The sequence below is a fragment of the Pleurodeles waltl genome, chromosome 12 (genome assembly GCF_031143425.1).
Source record: "Pleurodeles waltl isolate 20211129_DDA chromosome 12, aPleWal1.hap1.20221129, whole genome shotgun sequence".
NCBI classification, from domain to species: domain Eukaryota; kingdom Metazoa; phylum Chordata; class Amphibia; order Caudata; family Salamandridae; genus Pleurodeles; species Pleurodeles waltl.
The window spans coordinates 605,238,960-605,264,539 of NC_090451.1; the positions used below are offsets into that span (position 1 = coordinate 605,238,960).

At 43.9% G+C, this 25,580-nt stretch overlaps 1 protein-coding gene across 6 annotated transcripts in view; it reads left to right on the forward strand.

The window, feature by feature from the left end:
* LOC138268326 (death-associated protein kinase 2-like) overlaps nucleotides 1–25,580 on the forward strand; it is a 430,402-nt gene that overhangs the window by 385,725 nt on the left and 19,097 nt on the right. For all 6 annotated transcript variants that reach the window (XM_069217857.1, XM_069217856.1, XM_069217855.1 and 3 more), the window contains 2 exons: nucleotides 2,222–2,248; nucleotides 3,691–3,843. In XM_069217857.1, the coding sequence (XP_069073958.1) occupies nucleotides 2,222–2,248; nucleotides 3,691–3,843 (180 nt within the window). The remainder of the gene's footprint in view (nucleotides 1–2,221; nucleotides 2,249–3,690; nucleotides 3,844–25,580) is intronic.

Below are 25,580 nucleotides of genomic sequence, written 5' to 3' on the forward strand. Positions count from 1 at the left end.
AAACCAGCCTCTATTTGTCAGAGCGTATTTACTAGAGCCCTCATTGGCTGGTAAATACCCGGACACGCATACTTTGATGTGGTAAAGGCCTCATTACAAGTGACCTGATAAATTCCGATATATGCTATAACTCACTGTACCACACCTAAAACATCACTTTTCCCAGGTAAAAAACAGCAGATCAAACCTGGCGCTGTTTATCAGAAGATAAATGGCTGGTAAATACCCGGACACGCATATTTTGATGTGGTAAATGCCAAAATCCGCATGTATCCCAATTTCAGGGAAAAACTCTCAATAGGCGATAATTACCAGACATGATGAATTCTAAACAAATTGGTGTCTGTTTTTTTCAGCTGCAATGATTATTCCACACAAATCTGTGTCACTTATAATGAGAGCCTAAGAGCTCCTCAGGGGAAATGGTCCTGATTCTCAGAGCATCAGAGAGGAGCTCAGACCAACGTGTAAAAATATAGTATGGAGAAGGGCATCCCAGGATCATTTTTAATGTGCTCCTAATATATCATGCTGAACACTCTTAAAACTTTGGGTGTGAGAAACTTTTATAATTTGCTTTTACATAAAATATGGGAAATTTCAGGAACATTTCAGGAAATTACTCGTAATTCCATTCAATGGAAATCACAAATTAGCACTATATTTTAGCTCAAAAGGCACCCTTTTATCTATTTTGGACCAGAGGATGTACTTCATGGTAAAATCAGCACCAAAAATTCAGGTGGCATGAACAATACCTGCTCACTTTCTGGACGTTCATGTAATTCTCATGCACATCTGCTACACTTTTGCCATGAATGCAGCATAATTGTGTGATGTGGAGTAATAGCTTAATTTTGGGAAGTTTGAGGAAATTACATGAATTACACTAACGTAATTGAAATTTTGCCCAGGCCTAGTTAAACCAATCTGTTATTAAGTAGATGTTTATGGAAAACAACGGGACAGATTAAAAAAGCATTTTGAGGTTGAAGGTGTAATTTAGCTGAAATGTTGAATTTTGGTTAGGTTCCCATGTTTCTTAACCCCAGGGAAGGCATGTTTCGGTTATGTGCAGATTTACACATTTGTTTGTGAATCTGGCTCATTGTGACCTTGGTAAGCAACCATCTTGTGTTAACCTCACTTCACCTTGAGATTTCTCCTTGCTCCTAATCTCATGTTTACCCGTGAATGTATGTGTAAGAGCACGACAGACCATCGTTATTGTAATAGCAAGTCAAGATTGACATATGACGTGTTGTTTTGCATACATTGTACTGGAAACCACACAATCTCATAGAGCTAACTTTTTGCACCAGTTTATGCTCCGACAGACCATTCCCAAATGTCACCTGCACTGACTGTTCGTTGAAAGAACTATGGGCCATATGTATGAACACATTTTCCCATAGACACAGAATGGGTAAAACCCTTTGATACATCTGGCCCTATATTTGCACCAATAGAAAATAATATTTTTTCACCTGTCAGTCATTTTACCTGCAGGTAAAATGGTGCCCGGTCACCAGTGTAGAATTACTGAGCCTGTGGTGCAAAGGGTGTAATCTGACGCAGGAATGGCCTCTGCTCAGAAAAGTGATATTTTGCTCTGCGTAACTTTCCAAAAGTTAAGTGGCAGCCTTAGGTGCTTAAAGGGGCAATCCGGACCACTCATTTCTTTGTACCCTCTGTATAGCTGCCATATTTCCCGGGGCCATTCATGATGTATTGCTCCAGTCCAGATTTTTCCTTTGAATTCTGGGACTTGTAGTCCTGTTTTATAATGGAATAAATAAGACTACAAGTCTCAGATTTCAAATGAAAAAACCTGGATTGGAGCAGCGCATCCCGCATGGACCTGGGGACTTGGCAGGGCTGCCTCTTTATTCCTCTTGCCTTGCCGTCATCTACACTACCTGGGGCTGTGGGTCATTTTGTGCAAATCGTGGCAAGGTGAGACGATGACAGAAATAAGAAGCAGCTACAGAATTACTCTGGAAAGTGTTCAAGAGGGGGTATTTGGTACAAACAGTTGTGTGATCTTGCATCTCTGATATTCTTTGAATAAGGCTCATATTCGGAGGTTCAAAACTAATTAACATTGCTGGGTAAGGAATAGGAAATCTCAGACAAATGTGGATTTATTTTAGGCTTTTTCTTTTGCAGGTTTTTTTGTAAAGTACTTTAATCTGAACTGTAGTGTTTTTGTCTATTTCAGGAGCATTGGCGTCATTACATACATTTTGTAAGTAGTACAAGTTTCAGCTTCTGTCTCTCAATATTTAGCTTCTCTCCGTTTTGTGAGTACAGTGATACAGAGTTAATAACTATGCGTAGAATTTCATACCGAACCAATGTCCCTCATCAAAACGTTTATAACTTGCAATATATAATTTAAAAAAATGTTTCAGGGTTGTCTGGTAAGGCCCACTCCACACATAGACTAGGGAAAATATAAGTGACAAGATACATTTGCATAGAAAAATAGAAGAGAATCCACATACGTGTAGACTGTATAAGTAGCTACAAGAAAGCACATAGTGGTGAACATTTATCTAGTTTTCAGCAGTTTCATCAAAGTATGACTTGAGCTGTACAGCTTTCTGAGCTGACTAGGGTGATATAATGGAAATAAAATGTAGTTATTTTGGCAGTTCATGCCTTCCTTGTGCTTTTCGGACATAGTGCTTATGATGTCAGTTATTGTTATTGTAAGTGCAACTTGTAAAGTCCTTTGTTTCTGCGATCTCGTTGTTGAAGCATAGGCATGTGGAACTTCACAGTAGCTGTGCACCACCAGTCTCACACACCCTGCCAACCACTCTGCCTACAAGTGGCTTCCAGACTATGGGGGTTATTCTAACTTTGGAGGAGGTGTTAATCCGTCCCAAAAGTGATGGAAAAGTGACGGATTTACCACCAGCCGTATTACGAGTCCATTATATCCTATGGAACTCGTAATACGGCTGGTGGTATATCCGTCACTTTACCGTCACTTTTGGGACGGATTAACACTCCTCCAATGTTAGAATAACCCCCTATGTTTCTGTGGCATTATCAAAGTTTTAGCATCACTTTTGTTCCCTTGAGTTTCAGGATCTGGTGGTGTGTGAAATCATTGGTGTTATCATGGTTTCACCTTATTAGTATTGAGGTGAGAATGGTGTTAGACCAGGGATTGTTAGGGTGGAAACATAGTTTTGCAACGATAAAATGAGATTCTTGAATTTTGTTAAGGACGTATGCATGGAGTAATTAATCACACTCACAGCCCATTTTGCTTCTAGCCTTTCGAGATTATTAAAAGTAACCAGAGAATGTTTTTCAATATGGTGGTGTCTGATAGATGACCCTCATTTTTGTTTATATCGTGTTCACCTGCCCTAGTTTGGACAGGTAGGACAAAGTGTACAAGAAGTAATTTCTCCACAGGCACAAATCATAAATATGCTTTTAACCAAACTGAGTGGTGCTTATTTAGGTTTTCTTTGGTGCAAGAACCTTCATCTGTTACAGACCCAAAAGGTGCCCACCAAATACCAGGGTTTTCCGTATTTCCCCTATTGACAATCCAGCACTGTCTCTCTTCACTGTGAATGCCATTCTCTCCTCTCTCCTATTTGTGGTCCCTCTCCGGTCTCTGCTGATGATTAATGCTTATGTTCAATTATGTTATCGTCCTCCCAGGTTAAGTGGATTGTCCCCATTTCAAGGTGAAACTGATGCAGAAACCCTGACGAATGTTGTAGAAGGAAACTATGAGTTTGATGATCGCTACTTCAAGCAAACCAGCGAAATGGCCAAAGATTTCATCAGACAACTACTAGTCAAGGATCCCAGGTATTAAGTCCCCTTTATTATAATAACTTTATCCTAATGCTTAGACTGTTCAAAAATCATCTTATGTCATTATCTACCACTTTCGTGTTGGATTCCCCTAAAAAGTAGGCACAAGTAGAAGATATAGGTTTGCATATTGTTCTACCTGTCAACTTTAGGGTGGCCTTCCCCCAGACTTTTTTGCCTTCGTCCTCCATTTTTACCGAAGTTGTTTTTGCTGGCCTAAGTACTCTGTGCACTTGCTGCATATGGGCCTACAGTGCTTATTGTGCCACCCACTTAAGTAGCCCTTTTACCCCATTGCAGCCTGTGCGTGTACAGTTTAAACTTTTTAATATATATACGTCACCCCTAGTGTAGGCCCTGGCCAGCCCAGAGGGCAATGTGCAATGCATTGAAAAAGTAGGACATTTACTTTTAAGTTTTACATATCCTGGTAGTGAAAACCTCTTAAATTTGTTTTCACAACTGCAAGGCCTATCCCTCCCATTGGATACAATCGTGGTTGCCTTATCACATTTTATAAGTGCAATTTACAAATGGGAAGACTAACCAGATCATGTTTGGTGCCTCTGGAATCACAAGTTAAACTCTTAACTTACGGTGAAGTTGGATTTTAAATCACAATTCTGAAAATGCCACTTTTAGAAAGTTGCCATTTCCTGCCTTAGCCATTTAATGCCCGTAGGCTGTCTCTGGACACATGACTGGGTGTAACTGACAGTTGTGCTTTGTGTATTCCTCCTAGACAGCCGCACACAATAGGGTGCACACTTGTGCCCTGATGGGACACCAATGGCAGGATGGGAAGGAGGAGCTGGGCAAAGCCTACTTACCTCTGATTAGGTTGTGTCCTGCTCCACACAGTGGGGTGCATACCCCCTGTAGTTAGTCTGGAGCCAGGACAGGGAAGGCAGGATGCCTGGGAACTTCACTGGAAGCCCAGAAGCTTCCACCACTTCAAAGGCACAACTGGGTATAAATACTAGACCTCATATTCCACCACTTCAGTACACTTCTGGACCTGTGGTTACCCTGCCATAAGGAAGGACTATTGTGCTGCTACCAGGACTGCCACTCTCCTGTGCTTTCAAGGAACGGCTGCTCTGCTGTGCTGACCTGCTGCCTGATGCTCTGTTGCCTGGGTGAGAAGGACTGGAGACACTCTGTTGAACCCGAAGTGACTTGAAGGGTTAGTACCCTGGATTCCTGATCTGAAACCTCAGGGACATAACAGGACTCCAAAAACTTTGCATCTGCACCTGGACCTTGCCATCTGTACGTCTACCTTGCCAAGTGGTGCCACCCCAGTCTGGAACCCTTGGAAGTAGGCGTAAAGTGGTTTGCCAGCCATTGTGGATCCAGCAGATCTGGCGTATCTCCTCTGCAGCGAAAATCCAAGCAGAACCTGCACATCACCACTGCTTGGTGGATTGGACCTGTTGAAAAGACCTGCATTGTAGCTCTTTGGAACCACCACATTGCTCTAATCCCTCACACCCCTTATTGAAACAGTATCAACAACAACGCTGAACTCTGTATCGCAGCCTTGCAGCTCTTCGAAACCAACTCATCGCATTGACTGAGTGCCTCATCCATGATGCTGGACTTCGCATCACAAGCCCCACGGACAAGATTCTCAATGATGATGCAGGCCTTTGCATCACAGTCCTGCTGCATCTCGGAACTGAAGCATTGCTTCGGCTTAGCAGTGCATCTTTGACGTGGATCCATAAAATGCTCTGTCAACCAGGATTCAAGGTACTTTGTTCAGCAGGGCCTAACTAGGTCCATGTAGCCAGCCCGTGCTCTATCATGGTTGGCCTGAACTTGTGACTTTGCCCTGGTCCTCGACCAGATATCCACGGTTGTGGCTCTGTGCTTTTTGGCACAAGTTTTACTCACAAAATTTAACTGGAATATCTCAAGGTCTACTGATTGAATTTTTGTTTTGTTTTATTCATTAAAATCTGCTCTACATTTCTAACCTGGGATCCTTTTTGTGTGATGTTCTCACTGTTTTATTGTTTGAAGTGTTGCACAAATACTTTACGCATTGCATTTAAGTTAAGCCTGACTGCTCTGCCCCAAACTACCAGGGGGTTGAGAACAGGTTAATTTTGGGTTTGCTTGTGCCTTACGCTGACAAGGATTGTGGTTGCTGATTGACCAGGGCTTAAACCTCAGTCAACCAACACAATTTCTTTCACAAATATTTACTTACAGCTTCTGCTTTTTTTAAAATTGAATATGTACATCGTAGTGGTTGCTTCTTGTTTTCTTACCCCAAATACAACTTCTTTGGCCAATAAATAATTAAACTGTTGAGAAATGGGGACACATATCTTTCCATCCGGAAACCTGAGTGTGGAAATGGGATGCAAAAGATCATCATACACTGTTCCACAATTTTGCTTACGTTTTTATGGAACTGGGTGAAATCGGAAAGACCTGGATAGCAACTGCTCCTGGAATAGCATTTTTCACTTCTGTGAAGAAATGTCAATGTGTAACTAGATTTTAAATACAAGTTTAGAATAAGGATAGTAAAGGTATTGAAATCTATTCCAAAGCCCCCACAAATGTGTGAATGCTGCAGAAAGATTAATTTCAGTCTTTTTAAAAACCTCTAAGAATACTTTTTTATGGATGTAGGATATATTCTGAAGAAAACAAAATGAGATCAGAGAGGCTATTTAATTGATCGGTCAGATATTAATCAATCAATCAATCAACTGGATTTATATAGCATGACTAATCACCCGAGAGCATATCCCGGTGAGTGATCATGATGGTTCAGGTGATTCAGTCAAACAGCCAGGTCTTGAGTGCTCTCCAGAATTCCAGTTGAGAGGTGGAGGTCCGTAGCTGCATAGGGAGGTCGTTCCAGGGTTTCCCTGTGAGGTAGGAGAAGGAGTGTCCTTCGCTGTTGCTTCGGTACATGTGGGGGGTGTGGGTGAGTGAAGGAGGCAGAGCATAGTTGTCTGGTAGGGTGATGAAGTTCAGGCGACAGTTGATGTATGCTGGTCAATGGCTGTGCTGTATTTTGAAGGCTTGGATCATCAGATTAAATTGGCATTTTTTCTTTATGGGGAGCCAGTGGGGCTTTCTGAGGTGGGTGTGATGTGTGTCCATCTGGGGAGGTAGAGGATGAGTCTGGCAGTGTGGGGTCTGTATGGTCAGGAGTCTCTGCAGAAGATGAGTGGTGATCCCAGAGTAGAATGTGTTGCTGCAGTCTGGCTGGCGATTAGGGCCTGAGTGACAGTAGTCTGATGTATCTTCTCAAATAATATACATATATATACAAAAATGTAACAGGTCTAGGAAATGGAAGAAAACTGGAACATGGCCTTACTTAGGACTTAGTTGAGCGATACCTTCCTAACATAATCTGTTACTGGGACGTGAGACCCTCATGCACTGAAGTGACATGATTCTTCCCATGCTCCTCATCCAGGTGCAGATTTAAAATTGCTTGAAAGGACTGCTATATAATAGGCCATATAAGAAGTCTTTTATTAAGGCTAAAGTGCTAACTATAAGTCTACATTTGTTGGGGTTCAAATAACTGATCACTCCCATCCTGATGGAACCTCATTGGCTCCCATTGGCGGCCTGCACCATTTTCAAAACCAGCTGCATCATTTACAAAACTATCATGACCAGGGCCCCTACTGATTTTGCAGGCAAGCTCACCATCTCTGGTGAATTTCAGCACATGCACAGGCAGGACACCATCAGACTGCAGACTAAGATGTGTAAAACAGAAAAAAAGCATAACAGCCTGCCTTCTCCATCAATGCACCCCGTATCTAGGTGAACATCACTGTACCAAATAGGACAACCCCAGCGCTGCTCCAATTTAGGAAAGAGTTGAAAACTGACCTCACTGAAGGACACTGCATCACAATGCATTAAACATCTGCAACAAACCTCCTCTTAGTTGTTGACTTTATGCTTTTCTTTGACCATATATAGTGCTCTGCTTTTTTTAGATTAGGTTTGCACTATATAAATGCCACATATATACATACATAGATGCATATGAACAAACTGACTGTGGTCGCCAAACAACGGTTAAAATTATCAGTAGACACTAGGGGCCTGATTTAGATCTTGGCGGTCACACCGCCAAGCTGCGTCGGCGGTGGACCAGAGAAGACTGCCAAATCGACAGTCTTCCACCCTCCTAATATATATGTATTCTGGCTGAGCTGAAAACCACCACAATGGAGTGCTCTTCTTAGCCGACAGGCAGGTGGCTTCCTGTTGGCCTTATTCAGATGTTTCAATGGGACAGGCGGTGTACTGGCAGGAGTGTGATGGAGGGAGGACATCGCTGGACCCAATGTATATTGGACAATGCTAGTGGTTGTGGAGTAGAATTGTCAGACACCACACACACACACACACACACTCTCTCCCCTTCACGTATGCGTCCCCCTGCATCACATGACCCAACACATCACATACACACTGTGATCCATTGCCATTACACCACAACCCAACACCTACAGGCAGCAAACATACATACACATACATCCATCTCACAACACTAGTGACACTGCAACCACACACAACACAACCACAACAACCTACACACTCACCTACCCAAACAAAGGCATACAAGCACAACTGGACATACCATGACAGCGACTGACACACAACATGCACCTGAGTTTTGCATGGAGCAACACAACATACAGAGAAAAATCCATGCCATGTGCAAGTGGCACACATACTGACACAACCATATTACCCACTTCACCTCCGTCCACCTCAAACAGCCAATCACATCTCACACACATATACACGCGCTGACTCACACAAACAACTCAAGCACAACATGACAGGTACAGGTCCCCTTGCAATGTGTGAATGTACTGTCATTGTGATGCCAGCATTCATTGGCTAAAGAATACTGATGCCATAATGACAGTTGTGTATGTGTTCAATATGTGTTGTGCTCCAGTGTGTCCCCATCTTTTTCTGACCCACCTGTGTCTCTGACATATGTATGTGACAGTAAATTAAAAAAATACTGTAACATGTATATGCCTGAAGTAGTCTTGTGCCCAAAAGTGCATTTTATTTACAGAGTATTGGTAACGTTATTTAAAAGAATAAAGCTAAACTGAGGGCAGCACCTTAAAAGCACTCACCTCTTTTGCATTCTCTCGACATTGTCTTTGCATCGGCAGGATGGCAGGCAGACTGCCATCAGTCACCATTTGCCGGGTTGATAAGCTCACAGCCTTGAAGCCTGTGAGGTCATCAGCTTGGCAAAATCATTGTCTCCTGGGCTTAGCTCCACCTCTGGAAGACGTGAGTGCAACAGTAGCCCCTGGGCTCCTCAGGCTGAAGCCCAGTGGCACCAGAGGCTGCATGTCCATCAGGAGTTGGAGCCAAGCCACCCCACTCTTTCACAACTCGTCACAATGTGGGGTGAGGTTAGAAACCTCACTGGCTCCTCCTCAACCTGTGACGTAGGGTGAATGGGTGGGATTAGAAGAGGCTGCAGCGGAAAGCAGGATATTGGAGTCTGCGCAGCTTGTCATCACGAGTTTTGTATTTGATGACAGACTTTGCTGGTTAATGTGTCTTGCTTCCCTGAAAGGTCACACGTGGGTGTTAAACATCCACATCACCGCGGGGTAGACGATTTGTCACACAAATCAGCCGACTGAGTTCAGCAGACAGAGTGACTTTGTGAAAAGTGGTACTTTGATTTTGTCACAGATTCAGGTTTGTCTCCCTGTTGGTTTGTGCTCTGTTCTGTGATTGCTCGCACTGTGTACTGCACTTCTCCCTGAAGTCCCGCTTTGCATTGGTGACATATATTTATTATTTAACCTAAGGATTGGCGAGAACAGCTGCCATTCACTTCAAAAGAGCGCACATGCCCTGCATTACATAATGACGGTCCAGTTTGCCAGGGCATCTCCCTGCTGGCATAGTCTGTGTGTCTGTGTGTAATATTCAGTTTATTCTGGTGGATAAAAATTGCTCTGAACTTCTCTGCAAGTTCGGTGGTGAAGCTCACCGACCAGCCATTGTAAGCATCTGCTGTGTGGAGAGAGGGTATTCCATAAGCCGATGGAATCTATGGCCAAGGGGGGGTTTCTACAGCTCACCACCACAAGGCCTTCTCCATCCAGTACCTTCACAGACTATAGCACATTCACATTAGTCACTGTGTCAGTACGAGAACGTCCCTCTTTCTACTATCGGTTAGTGACTTCACGCCCAGGCCTTCTTGTTTATGCCCAGTCAATATCCATACAGCGCACATTTAATGAAAAGGAAATGCTTAACTGATTATTTAACAAGTACATCATAGAAAATAATGAAGAACAGTTGAATGTGAAAACCAGGGTCACGTTGAGAAAACTTAGTAATGCATGGAAGCAATTGCTATTATATGATAAAATCTGGAGCTCGATTCCCTAAGCACTAGATTCCTAACAAGTTTGTCATTCTGTCCACCAAGTTATTGCCCAGGTAGCTGGTGGGTCTGTCCAGAGCGATGAATAATAGTTGTGCTTCTGCAGTACCACTGACTTGCAGTTTATTTTGTTGTGTGTTTCATTTCATATTACCAAGAGCATTCTCATTGTGTGCCAAGCTCCTGTAAGGTTTCTGAACTCCAACACATCTTAAAGGTAGCATTGAATGATCTGTTTTTACAGTTTTTCGGGCTGAAACTTCGGAGGCGGGATGTAATATTCCAACATGTAACACGTAGCAGTACTAAAGCACATACCCATGCACTTACATCAGATTCACTCCTGCACTTACACCTGCACTCACACCTTCATTCCCAGCTGCACTGGCACTCACCAGTAAACTCCCTCGTACATGCACTCATACAGCCGCTGGTGCTCACTCACACTAGTAACCTCAGTCTCATCTCCCTGCCACATCCACTAGTTAACGGGCAAAGGAAGCTGCACATTAACGTACTTGCATCTCACTCACGCATGTGCTGGAACTTGCACCGGTGAGCTCACTCTCACCCCCCTCACACCTTTACTGGCACTTGCACCACTCCCTGCGCTGGTACTTTAACTCACAGCCGCACTCACAGTTGGATCAGAACATTACACTCACTCACACCAGCAGTGGCACCCGCTCTGGCACTTGCATTCACCCCTGCACTTCTACTTGCACTCACACCTACTGACACTGACCAGTGGTCACTGCTATATGATGTGGATCGAATTGTTGAGTCTTCATGCAGCTCTTACTCCCTGCCAAGCACCCTGCTGAGTAGTGGAGGAGGGTGACTCCTAATCCTCAAAGAGCAGTAATACCTCCAGGGGGGCTTCTGGTTGCTTTTATTCTGTGTGGCCGAAGTTGGCAAGTGAAAGTAGTTGTTTTATTCTGATTGCTAAGTGGATGTGTGGAGGTGAAAAGAGGAAGTGGGGCAGATGGTGTGCAGTGCATTGCTAATGGGAGAGTACTGATACTCTTCCATTTAAATGGGTGTCCATTTAAAGCAACAGTGCTTTATAGAGCTTATTGTTTCCCACTTGGAGCATGTGACAAAGCAGAAGGATGGTGGAATCTCATCCCACTGACTGCCGTGGTCCGGCAGGTTAACATGTAGAGTTCCAGGGGCAGAGACAGGACTGCGGAGATGTCGAAGGGTCACTTCGCTCCTCTCCCATTTTCTGCCCTGGAGAGCGTAGTGCGCTGCAGTGAGTGAACTTTGGTGTTCTGTCCCGGGAGGCAGCGTAATCGGGTGCACTGAATTCTCACCTACCATGTGAAGTCCAGACTCTTATCTAAGTAATCAAAGTGAACACCCTGATGGCCGCAGAAATCCCTAAGCAGGGTCAGGGGACGGGTGGGTTGGGGAGTGGACATGCCCCTCAGGCAGTGGACTTCAAGTGGGGGGTTCCCAAACTTGGTGTGGTGATGGGCGCTTTGGTTGTGTGATCTGGTGTTTTTAACCTGTCGTAACAATGAGGCAGTACATGAGATCAGCACAAGCTGAGAGTGTTACATCTGTGCAGGATGACAGATAGCCCTGCTATCAGAGGCCCAAGCTTGCAACTTGTGAAACTTGAACTACAGCTCTCATTAACATAATGGCTCCCAAAATCTGTTTAACCTAAGAACTTTCCAAAAATATATTTTTAGAAACTCACAATCGCACTGCATATAGTGCTAGGACAAAAAAACTTTTCCATTAGAGGAGAGCACTTGAGACCGCAGCTGCTGATAGCCTGCCTATCAAGAATAACGCATCCGGAGGCACAACAAGGTTGACATTAACCCTCCATGAAGGATTGTTTTATTACAAAAAGTCTGAGAACTGGTTTATGTAAAATATAAAAAGCATGAGAATGTCCTTCCCAATAGATCCTACTGACTTTAGCCTCTGGTCTTTCACTGTATCTCTCTGTGGAGACAAAATACGTCACACATGAAGTGCATCCTGTAACCTGCTCCTCTGGATGTGCTGACAGGCCCAAAAAGCATGGCATAAAAAGGAGACATAGCCCTAAACCTATTTGACTTATTCTCTTCTATTTACTAAAACTAGTGATTTTAGTCTACACAGGTGTTACTAGGACTAGCCAAAATTCCAATTACGCTGCATTATTATATCGCATTTATGGGAAAATTATAGCGCACGAACAATGTGAACGGCCAGAACGTAAGCTGCTGTTGATCGCAGCACTTCTGTTTTTAGAGCTCTCTTTTTTGGAATGAAATGAGTCACTGCATTCAAAATGGACACAAATGCATATCGCATAAAATGCTGGATTTACATTTTGCCTAATTATTTGTAATTTCAGATAATTTGCATAGAATTATGCATAATTACACAAAAAAGCCATTAATCATTAATAGATGAGTCATGTTGTGTCAAAAAGCACAGTGTCAGCTGAGTATGTGAACCCCTGGTAATACCCCTAAGGTAGGAGGGACACAGAGGAAGGGAGTTAGGCCCACTGCTCTGACGCACATTGCCCACAATAGCAGAATCAGCGCGTGAGATTGGTCGGACGGGAGGATTCAGGCTTGTGCCACTTCCCAGAACAGATTTTGGACAAATTTGGAATGAACAAAAACGACCCCAAGCGGAAGCCTCATTCCCCTGGCACAGATGCAGCAAATGTGGGTATTGGCATGAACAGCTCCCCGCCTTCCATGCTGCAGCGGAGACCGTGGCATGAGAGAACTGCATGGCCCCCGGTGTCCACCTGCCACTGTAGTGTTCTGCTGGAAATAGTCTAGTGTTTTGCTACACAGCCACTCCTTGAGGGATGTACCTTATACCCATCCCACACCCATCCAACAGAGGCGTCACTGAAAATAAAAGAGCCAGAGTGCACGTGCTCCGTGCCAGTTGAGTAACCCACAAAGTGGTGTCCGTATCGTTCTTCATTACAGAATGTGGGCCTCGGGCCCACGACATAAAAGCCGCTGCTTCGTGCTGCCAGATAGCCACCTCTCGGTGTGGCAATGGAAGGGGGACAGGCTTACTGCCTGCCCCCAGAGAGAGTTTGTGGACGTTTGCAAAGTTTTCAGAGGGATCAAAAATAAAAAAAGTGAAGAGTTCTGCCAGGTAGCTCGACCGACCACAGACAAGGGTGAGGAACTGGTGAGACTTGGGCCTGCATCACTCCCAGTGACTGAGTCCAAACCAGCAAAACCCCCACAGAAGTGAAGAGTGCTGTACGCCTCCTAGTAGCCATCTGTCATGACCCCCAGGGTTAAAAATGAAGACAATCTGCCTTCCGTGGCAACATTTCGGCATCAGCCGTTGCTCTCAGTAAAGAGAGGGGAGGGTGCGGACCTGCAGGGAGCCAGCAGAGGGCACCCTTGAAGAGACTGTGCAAGGGTTCAGAAGCCAGATTGCCTGCCGAGGTGCCCAGCGATGCTACTGCTGATGCCGGAGGGCAGGAGACTGCCTCTGCTTCACACTGGAGATGGGACAGGTCTGTCTTGTGAAACACATCCACAGCACCTCAGTGCTCCCTAGCAGCAAGAGGGGAGGAGGATCCCAGCGTGGCCTGAATGCAAAGAGGAGATTCTTTGCCCTTGTTGCATTAGCACTGCCCTTCAGCAGTAGGCCAGAGAGTGTTCTGGGGGGTGCCCTACTCTACTTAAATACCAAGTTGACTATGTCAGGTCAGAAGAGGCTGTGTTATGTCCCACCATGGTTGCAAGATGGTGTAGCTGCACAAACAGAATGTACTAGATACAAACCAGCAGCAGACAGTGTCATCTGCTACATCATCATGCTAGAGCCACCCAAAGCTGTACAATATGTTTATTAATCTTAGTTGTACCATCACAGAACCTGCACTACAGGCCTCAAGAAGAGCCAGCGCGTCAAGGAGGGAAAGAAACCTCAACACACACTGGCAGCCTCTTTATACATCACCAGGACTCGAACTAAAAAGAAGAGTGAGATGTGTTAGGCCATAGTTATTGGGACACTTGCAGCATACCCACAAGAGAAAATTTAAGGGCTAACTCACAGAAACGCATGTAAGCACTATACATGAACAAGACTCGGAGAACCTGCTCCACGCTGGTGACAGAGAGCACCACTCTGCACCGAACACGACCCCTGATACTACTGGCTAGATTCTGCTGCCCCAAGAGAAACCATGACAAGAGTGGAGAGCTTCAAGTGCTCCCTGCTGGCAGAGTACCGTGATTGCAAGCACAGGTGAGAGGTGGTACCAGACCTGCTGCACACTACACACCCATGACAAAGAGTAAATGGGAGCCATTGCCAAGGGAGGACATTAACAAGCCGGTGACAGTTATCTAGAGTACCCAGAAGTGCCAAGCCTGCAGCACCACCCAGCCAATGACAGGGTATTGTCCAAGCCACAGAACGGCCCAAAGCCAGCCAGATGGACACAACTCAAAGTAGAAGAAGGTCCAAGGAAAGCGTGGCAGCACCAGAGCACACAATGCCTTTACTGTGATCCAGGCACTAGTACCACATCGTCTCACAACCTCAAGGAACACCATGCTACAGTGCACCATCTATGCCTGATGGCAGTGATCTCGCAAGGTGCAAGTACACCACCACCCAGAAAAAACGAGATAGAACCACAACTCCCTACTGCCCATGGAAAGAGGTTCTGGAAGAAATAACTTGCAACACATGGCCAAACGCCACAAACTCCTAGAGAAGACAAGGAGAATTGGATCATGCATCCTTGGCCCCTCCCCCCTTGATCATTACTAAGCCAAAACCAAATACACAAGGCTGGTGGCCGGACTACAGAAACAGTAGACCAAAGAGTGCCCATTCCCCTGCAAAATGCATGATGCTGCACCTAGCAGAAGAGGAGACTCTCACAATGTGAATCTGCAGCATTGGAAGAACAGAGCATGCCAGAGCTCCAAGGAGAAAAAAGAGGAGGATGGGTAAGTGTGATCTGCTGGTTCACACTGGGAACCTGACGACTGACCAATCCTGTACAGGTTCACCACATGACTGGCAACCCTATCATACCAGACCCCAACTACTGCATCACACTACCACCCATGAAGCATCAAACAATCAGAGTGGAATCCCAATGTCACAATCATACGAACAGAAAGGAAGCAGTCTGCATCCTGATCCCTATAGTGAGAGTGAGTCTTGACCAGGACCTATCTACCCCTGTGGTTTCACAAGCGACTAGGCAGTGGCTCCTTGGCAGTCTTGCAGATGCCCATATGCACCACACACACAGACTCTGCACAGACTACACACAGTTCCATGGGAGCCCATCCAGGGGACCTCCACAAGCATGAGAGATGACCCAACTCTGCCCTATCAATGGATTCCAGGAGGGTGCAAGGCCTTGCCACTGAGACCTCAGCAGGTTGCAGACTGTCTTCAACGAGTGAGGCAAGCAACATCACCAGTGTAAGCTTTATGATGGATGCTTTGCAGTGTTCTTTAACAATGCTTTTGATGCACTATGGACATGATTCCATCCGGTATGTTGCCAGAAGGTCCTGACATCTCTGAGTCTGTGCCCGTGTCCAGAACCACTCAGGTTAAGTTAATGATGCAATCAAAGATGTCCTCTCGTAGCCACAGTCATCAGTCCATGCGTCCACTCTGTCCCACTGGTTGACTCTAAGACTGATGGACTACTTGGTGTCCAATTAGTTTTGTTTTGTTTCCACAGGTCAGACTTGTCATTTATTTTGGATTTTGGGAGGAATGTAGTGTCTCTTCTGGACACATCTTGCAACAGTCCCTCCTTAGAGGTAATAGTAACACCCACTCCACACCTATCCAACACAGGTGTCACCAGATGGTGACCCTCTCAATAAAAAGGCCCGGGCGCACATGCTCCAGACCAGTCGTACCCACAATAAGCATGTGTCTGCATCCTGTGTTATCTTTGCATGTGGCCTAGGGCCCATAAGGTGACAATAATGTTACTCAGAACCCCAATATGAAAAATACCCCCGTCATTCACAATGTAGTCATCTATGACTTTATTGTGTATATGGCCTCACAAATTATTGGTCCCTACTTACAGCAAATATGCAGGAATGGAGGATGTGGGAGCGATGCATAACATGGCCTTCCTAGGACATCAAGAGTCAATGGTGGACATACAATGGACTAGAATGATTGATGTATTATTATGGAACTTTGGGCCTGTTATAATGCTTTTCATGATGGAATGCATTGTTAGGTTGTCTTTACTCGATTTCTTAAATAAAAAAGTTTGTTTATAAAAACATGGCCTTCCTTTCAAATATAAAAGAAAACATGGCCTTCCTCCACCAACATCTTCCATACTCAACACATATATATATTGCTTTCTGCCTCCACCCCCATGAAATAAACCCTCCCAAGCCCAAACCAAAATATAAAAAATTATCTTCTGCCAGCACACTTTAGTGAGAGAAATGAAGTGGAACACCACGCTTGAAGAATAAGGTAGGTTTAATCCTTAAGAGCCATCAGACATGTTGCAACCGCCATAGTCCACACACCAACTACCCCCCCCCCCGTATTACAAAACTCTACACTTGATCGTCTGAGCATTCTGTGTTCAGACACTAGAACATTCTGTGTTCAGACATATTATAAACTGTTACGGCTGAACATCACATTCGTTTTCCCCTCCAACAATATCAAAGAAAAATGTAACTGCATTACACAGACTAGGAACTTAACTTACATCACCTCATTTAATAACAGTTTCTACCAACTGATCCTGAAAGACTAGTACAGATTCCTAAAATAACAAAAACAAATAATAAAAAATACAAACAAACAATAATCTTAAGTCTTGATGAGATAGAACAAACTAAAATTCCTTACAGGGAAATGCATGTAATGAAGAAGGGCTCTTAATCACAGTTAAAAATATTGTAAAGGAAAGACCAATCATCAGGCCAATGGATAAAGTATTCCTAGCTTAATTTCCATACCTAAGAGGAAGACATCAGGATCAGCTGCTTTTGCGGACCCTGGACAAGACCTGTTCCTAGAGCAGACCTTCTCATATAAATAAATGCTTCATCTGATCCACATGTTTTATCATCTCTCTCTTCGTGATCAAGGCTTCTCTCTTGGTGAGATGTAAAACCACATTTGGCAACCCTTCCCAAATTCCACCAGTTTGCACCATTGACCCTGATTGTGTTTCCACACACTTTATCCACAAAAAACGGGCCACTGACCTTTTTTCAACACCTCTTTTGACATGCACACCTTTTTTGATGCAAACCAAATCTCCCACTTCCACTTTCACTTTTCGTACATGATTGCGTTCATCAAACATTGTATTTTGTTTGCTCTTAGCATCTGAAACATTTTTCTTGACTCTATCATCCTGGTCATCCAGTCGAACCCCAAACTTTACCCACGTGCTTATCCAATTGGGACAACCTTTGGTGGCTGGTTTCCTTTGTGTCAATAATTCAAAAGGGGAAACTTATGTAGTAGAAATCAGCCTTGTGTGATAAAACCACAGCATGGAACAAACTGAATTCATAACAACACACTTTTTAGCAATCGCCCATTAGATGCACTGGGACAATACCTTATTCATTCGCTCCACTTGACCATTAGATTGGGTGTGATAAATTAAAATCTTGAGGTGCTTAATATCACCTTCTTTGAGGAAAGCATCCACTTCTACATTCACAAATTGCACCCCATTGTCTGAAATCATGAATTTGGGGAAACCTTCTCTAAGAAAGATTTCCTTTAGGAATTCTATGACTGTCTTTGCATTTGGTTCTGTCACAAACTTGACTTGGTGCCACTTAGAGTAAAGGTCAATTACCACCAAAGCATAACGATATTGGACAGGCAAACAAATAGACGGATCAACCAGATCTATGCCAACCTTTTCCAAGCTCTGGAAGGGCACTCTATTGGCTGCAAGGGTGGCTTCCTCAAAACAATATTCTTCTCGGCTCAAGCACACGAAGTGCATTCCCCACAACACAATCAACCTCTCTGTCCATGGTTGGCCACCACAAAAATTGTCCAATTCTGTATTTCGTTAATGTTTTTCCCAAATGTTCCCGATGGGCCATCAGTATCAACTTATGCCTGTCTCCCATTGGCGGTACTAACTTGTCACCTCTCATTAGAAGACTATGTTCAACAGTGAGTTAATCACAAATCTTCCAATAAGGTTGACATGAAATCTGTAGCGATTCCTCAACTGGCCAACCCCTGCTCACATAAAATATAACTTGTTTTGTCATTTCATCAAAACCCATTTATTTTTTCCACTCCTCCTTGGACATCGCACACAACTCTTTCAAATCTATCAAACAATCTTCACCCCCCTTGTTCATACCATCTTCAATGGAAGGAAGTCTAGAATAGAAATCAGCTCACACATTCTTGGCACCTTGAATATGTGATATCTCAAACTGATACTGTAACAGTTTTGTGGTCAATCCTGCAATGCTAGGGGTTTGCTCTTTGATTTTATCACCCAACAAGATATCAACAAGGGGTTTATGATCAGTAGAAACCAAGAACTTAGTTCCCCAAATGTAGGGTTTGAACTTTTGTATCGCCCACCAACAAGCAAGGAGTTCCTTTTCCATAGTAGAATAATGAGTTTCATCCTCCCTCCGAACTCTTGAAGTACAACAAACAGTATTCTCCTCTTTACCATTAATTTGACTTAATACTGCCCCCCAGACCTTGATTGGATGCATAAACTGTAACACAACACCTGAGCTTAGGATTGAATGGCTTAAAAATCCTAGAACTCGCCAACTGTTTTTGACCAATTGAAATGACTTCAGGCAAATGGCATTGCACTTGAAAGATACATTCTTCTTCAGCAGACTAGTCAAAGGTTTTATATGAGCTGTAGAATCTGGAATGAAATGGGAGTAAAACTGACACATGCCCATAAATTACTTCAACCCAGTTTTATCACCCAGAGCTTGTACATCCTTGAAAGCATTGACTAAGACTGGCCTTGGTTCAATATCATCCTCAGAGTTAATGTGGCCAAGATACTCAACCCTTGTTTACCCTATCTCGCGTTTCTCTATTTTCAGTACAAAACATTCTCTTGATGGATGGACAATACCTTATTAAGAATGGAATCATGTTCTTCACAGGTTGCTGCAAAAATCAGCATGTCATCCTGGAAAGCGACAACCCCCTTAACATCCTTGCATAACTGGTACATAATCCTCTGGAACACAGATGCTGCGGCGGCTAGTGCAAATGGCATCCTACAGTCCTGGAAAGTCCCAAGTGGTGAAATAAATGCTGGATAGTATCTAGACTCTGGTTCTAGAATCACTTGATGATAGGCAGATGTAAGCTTAGAAAACCATTTCACACCTCCCAAAGCCAGAAGAGCTGTAATTTTTGGGAGGGGATGTGAATCGACTCCCATGGACTTGTCAAGACTACGCAAATCCATGCAAACTCTCAATTCCCCACTTTTCTTTCTGGCCACAACAATGGGTGATAACTCAACAGGGTCGATCATTCCGCAATCGCACAAATCTAAAGTTCTCTTTCTAGGTCCTCCCTTATGGAAAATGGAACATTCCGCTATTTGTCTATAACTGGCAATGACACTTCCTTAACTTTGATCTTGTGTTTGATATCCTTTGTAGTGCCCAGTGTATCAGAAAATGCTTCAGGGAACCTGGACGTTATGTTTGAGGCACTGCTTTCCTCAACAACAGAAACCTGTTCTTTGGCACCAGGCCTCAACACCATTTTGAAAACACTTTGGTGGAACCACCCTAAGATATTCAACCCATTGACTGCCACATAGACTGTTCCTGAAATTTTTCTGTTCTTGAAACCAGAATATCCTCAAAATATCCGGCTAACTCAATATGTCTCCCTTCGTAAGAGACCAGTGTACAGTCTGGAGGTTCGAGACTTCTACTAGGCCACAATTAATTGATCATTTCCTGGGTTATTATTGTTATTCTAGCTCCTAAATCAACTAACAACTGAACTAACTTTTCACCCACCAACACAACATAGGGAGCCACACACTCAGCTGGATCACCAGCACATACATCATCTCCCACAACCATCACCATGTACTGTAATTCTTCATGTAATTTTTCTAGCTGCCTTTCACACTCATCGTCACCTAGGTTAGCTACTAAATTGTTCCCCCTGTAAGGCACATTATTTTGACTCTGACATACTTTTGCAAAGTGGCCTACCTTGCTACATTACCTACACACAACAGTTTTAGCAGGGTATTGTTTACCAGACTTGACATGTGGAACGTTTCCACACTGAAAACACATATTTGACTGTTTAAAGAAACATTTAGCAGATCTAGAACTTGAATTGTTCTTATGTGTTGTAGTGCCCTTCGTTCCACTTTACTTCTCGTGTGAAAATTTCCTACCACCTCATTTTTATTCTCATCAAGTTCTTTGACGGCTAACTAGGATGTTTCAATGTTTTTCTCAATACGCAATGTTTCATCAGGGTAGGATTGCTGAGGGACAGAAGTTTCTGTTATATAGCCTTGTTTGTTCAGTGGAAAATAAACTGATCTCGGACAAGCTGTTCAGTAAAATTCTCAAAATTATGATCAGCAACCAACCTCCTGAGTGCTGACACGTACATACCTACACTTTCGCCACTGAGTTGTTTCCTCATCAGAAATTGCATCACAATACTAGGTTGAACATCAACAGAAAATTCTAGTTTCTTTACAGCTTCAATAAACTCATCCCCTTGCTCTTCCGCTGTAACTTCAATTTCTGGAAGACCTTTAGATATTGCACGTCCCTCCAGTTGAGGAAGTGGAAAAGTAAATATTTTTTCTTTTGCATGAAACGTTGCAGCACCAATTGCCCCCAAATAGGTCTGGAATGCACCAAACCAGTTCCTCCAAGTGACTGGTGGTTCTCCTGTGGTATCAAGAAAAGGTGATGGTGGGTTAACAGACTGCATGCTAAAATAGGACTTTTGTTCAATAAAATAAACAAATAACTGTTAAGGGCAACAGTGCAGAATAAATACTAAATCGATGATACATCATAACATGAAAACACGAGGTGAGTGTATCACAGTTGAATCTTTGTCCCATAATGTAAGTTGGATTATGGTGTTGTGGGCATAATGTGCGACACACTATTATCTCAAGGGTTTTTTTTTTTTTATCAATGGTGCTGAAGACATAACATATGATGCACTCAAGGGAGTGAATCTTTGGGGAAGTAAAGGTAGATGTAAAGCTGATCCCCAGTGTCAATGCTCCACAAGAGTGTGAAACACTGGCGAAGTAAAAGTAAACATAAAGATGATTTCCAATGTGAGTCGTGACCAGTTTACAGAAATGATAATCTCAAATAAGATATTAACGTGTGCTAATCACAGTAAATCATGACCAGCTGCATATATATATTTCAATACTGAACTTCAAACCAGTATGCTGATCACAGTGAAGAAAGACCAGTAGATAGCGCTGTTATCCAAGATATGAGAGTGTTGTCTCAATGACTTTGTAGTACGATGTGCGTTGAGGTGAATCTGATAGAATTCATTAAACAAATAAAGCAGGTGATGAAACCGAAAGATAAACTTTACTGTGCTTTACTTTAGCTTTACTTCTCAAAAAATTAACAACGCTTGAAAGTATAAATCAGCTCGAGCTTCCTCATGCTCCGAAACGAGCATTTGAATGACCAAGGTGTTTCTTGTGATCTCCTTTAGAAATTAATCGAGATTTAGTCACTTATAAACAGTTATTGTGGCCGCGGTATGATAATTTTTTTCCTAGATGCAATGAGGGTCACCGTAGCAAACGGCAACTTTGTAGGTATAATGGGCATGAGAAATCGTCATCGGATGCACAGAGTGAACTGTGCTACAGGTGCTAGCCTCTGAGATGGCCACACTCTGACGTCACCTCTAAACACTGTGCATGGGCACCAAAATGCGATCATGGCGTCACCAAAGACCCTGCATCTCAGTTCCAAATGGATGTTGCCCCCTTCAACACTGAAATTAAAGTCACAAAAAGCAGGGTTTAAAAAAATGTAAATGTTAAAGGACTTCCGGTTTTGGACAGCATGTGTCCTCTCCTGTCCTGAACTGCCTGAGGGGTTTCTGGCAGCTTCCGCCTGCTCCCGTACATAGCCAACAAAGATGTAATGAAAGAAAATAAGTAAAACGCCACGCTTGAAGGAGAAGGTAGGTTTATTCCTTAGGAGCCACCAGACATCTCGCAACCGCCTTAGTCCACGCACCAACTGACCCCAGTATCACAATACTCTGCATTCGATCGCTTGAACAGTCGGTGTTCAGACACTAGAACATTCTGTGTTCAGACGTAACCTAAACTGTTAGGTCTGAAGACTCCCCCCCGCCCACTCCCGCCCCCCCCCCCCGGCGCTACTTCACTTCTTTCGACCCAAAGCTGTGCTCTCAGAAAGCCGGTACCGCGCTGAGAGTGACGCCGAGAGCTGCTTGTCAGTGCAGTTTGTGTTGTCTTACCAGGCAAGCCTGCAGAGATCCGAGCTCTCTGGCGATTACAGCTGTGAAGGCGTGTAGAGATGCAGGAAAGGTGGAAGAAGGCTGGCGAGACCGCCAACCACCATTCCAGTGCTGCACTCAGGTCCCTGGCAAAGTGGAGGAACAAAGGCGAAGCAAGTGCTTCCACTAGTGACCTCTCACTAGCGGGCTCCAGTTATTCAGTGTTTTTACATCACAGCAGCCAGGGTGGTTGTATTGGCTTTAATTTCTTAGGCCAACGTTACCTACTTAAATGTTACATTTTTACTTGGTGAACCACCTTTGCACACATTTATGTTTTAGAACAGAGGGCACCACCCTCTTCTAACTTTAACTTACCTTTGTCACTACTAGACTTTTCTAGGGCTAGTTCACAAACCAGGTCGCACAAGTGGCTGTAATGTTTGAGCCCAAAACTGAAACAACTGGTGAGAAACTCAAAACCACAGTTCGCAAATTCCATGCAGAGATTGTAGTTAAAACTGTTGAAGACGTGCAGGATGTGCCAGTTTATCCACAAATATTAGTGTGATCAGAGAGTGGGGATGGAATGTATTTCTGAAAAGGAGGCAGTACAAAAGTGGCGTGTTCCCACAATTGCAGAGTTGCATGAGCAAGATCTGTACTTTGAAGTATATTTTGAACATTGAGGAAAGTTCTAACGTGCATATATTCTAGTTTGAGGAGAATCTGCATAAGGCGAAAGAGGCATATGCATTGAAAACTTTGTAAATTGTTTTGCAGCATGAACCCTTTATGGCTTCATATACTATGCATTATTTTGCCAAGTAGTCCTTGGTTGCGGAATTGTCTCTTGTAGCCTTTTGAGGTCTGGTCTATGTGAGCATGTGCTAGCACATGCACTCTCACTAGCAAGAGATACTGTGTTGAATAAAGGGCTTGGAGCCTACCCATTGTTTAGCACTCATGGGCTTCATTGTCACTCTCAATGCCCGCCTTCTAATTTGGCAGCGTAAGATGGCTTTGTTTCCTCTTTTTTTGGCCGCAGCATGGACCAAGTATGAATATTCCACTCTACACCACTCCACACCCCTGTGCTCTACTCTGTACCACTCCACTTTAAACCACTCCATGCCACTGCACTCTGTCACTTCACGCTATGCCAGTCTTCTCTGCCCAGTACCACTCTACTTTACTCCAGTGCACTCTTCACCACTCTAGTCCACAACACTGCACTCTTAGTCACTGCACTCTACACCACTCCACTCCACACCAATCTACTCTGCACAACTCCACTCTGTGGCACTATGTTCTATGCTAGTCTACAAAACTGCACTCTGTGCCACTGCACTCTTTGAATACACTTTATGTCATAGCACTTTACCCTGTAATACTCGCCTCTATGCCACTTCACTCTTTGCCAATCTAATCTACTGTGCACCACTGCACTCTATGCCACTGCCCTCTACACCACTTTACTATATGCTATTACACGGTATGCCACTCTGTGTACCTGCACTGTATCCTGCACCTCTCCTCTACTCTACACTACTTCACTCTGCTCTATGCCCGTACACTCTATGCCACTCTGCTCTGCACCTCTCCTTTCTATGCCACTGCTTTCTATGCCACACTACTCCTAACCACTGCACTCTGAGCTAATGCACGGACACAACTGCATTCTACACCACTACACTCTACTCTGCATCACTGTACTCTATGCCACCACGCTCTATGCCACTCTATTCCACTCTATGTCACTGCAGTTTGACACTGTACTCTGCAACACTGCACTCTCTGCCACTGACCTTTACGCCACTCTACTGTGCACTCCTCCACTCTGTGCTACTCTCCTCTATGCCACTGTATTCAATGCCTCTCCACTCTGTTACTCTACTCTTCACCACTGCACTCTGTGCCACATGACTCTACTTTGCACCACTGCACTTTGCATCACTCATCTCTACGCCAGTCCACTCTACCTCACTGCACTCTAAGCCACTCTTCTCTACTCTGCGCCCCTCTACTCTGTGCCATTCTACTCTGCGCCATTCTACTCTGCGCCATGCCACTCTGCACCACTACACTCCGCATCACTGCACTATACTATGCACCATTCTAATGTACGCCACTACATTCTACGACACTGCATTGTACGCAGCTGAATTCAATGCCACTGCAATCAATGCCACTGCACTCTGCCCCATTATACTGTGCAAACTTTACACCAGTGCACTCTACCTAGTCCACTCTACTCTATGCCCCTCCGGTTTAGGCACTTTACACAACTTCACACTATGCAACTCCAATACACAACACTTTCTGCCACTCCACTGTACAACACACTATTCCACTCCTTGCCCTTCCACTCTATGACACTCCATGCCACTTTTCCTCTACCCCACTAACTTTTAGCCATGCTGGATAGCAGCCACTCTGGTGTATAACATGGCTAAAACACATTGGCAAAGCCAATAGCGCTTGCATAGACAAGACCTATTGGCTTTGCCAATATTTGTTTATTTTCTTTCTTCTTGTTACCCTGCTTCAATCACAGCCCCTGGAAAGCCCATCAGCATTGCTTTCCTTGTTGAATTTATTTTAGAAACGAGCATTGGCCATCTTTAAAATGCCTGTAAAAGGGAAATCATTTGAGACTAAGGGCTAGATGTATCAAGTGATTTTGCATTCGCAAACGGTGCGAATCGCAGAATTCGGCCGTTTGCGAATGCAAAAATGCCTTTCAGAATGTATGAAAGGCATTCGCAGTGCAATTTTAAGGAATCGCTAAAAT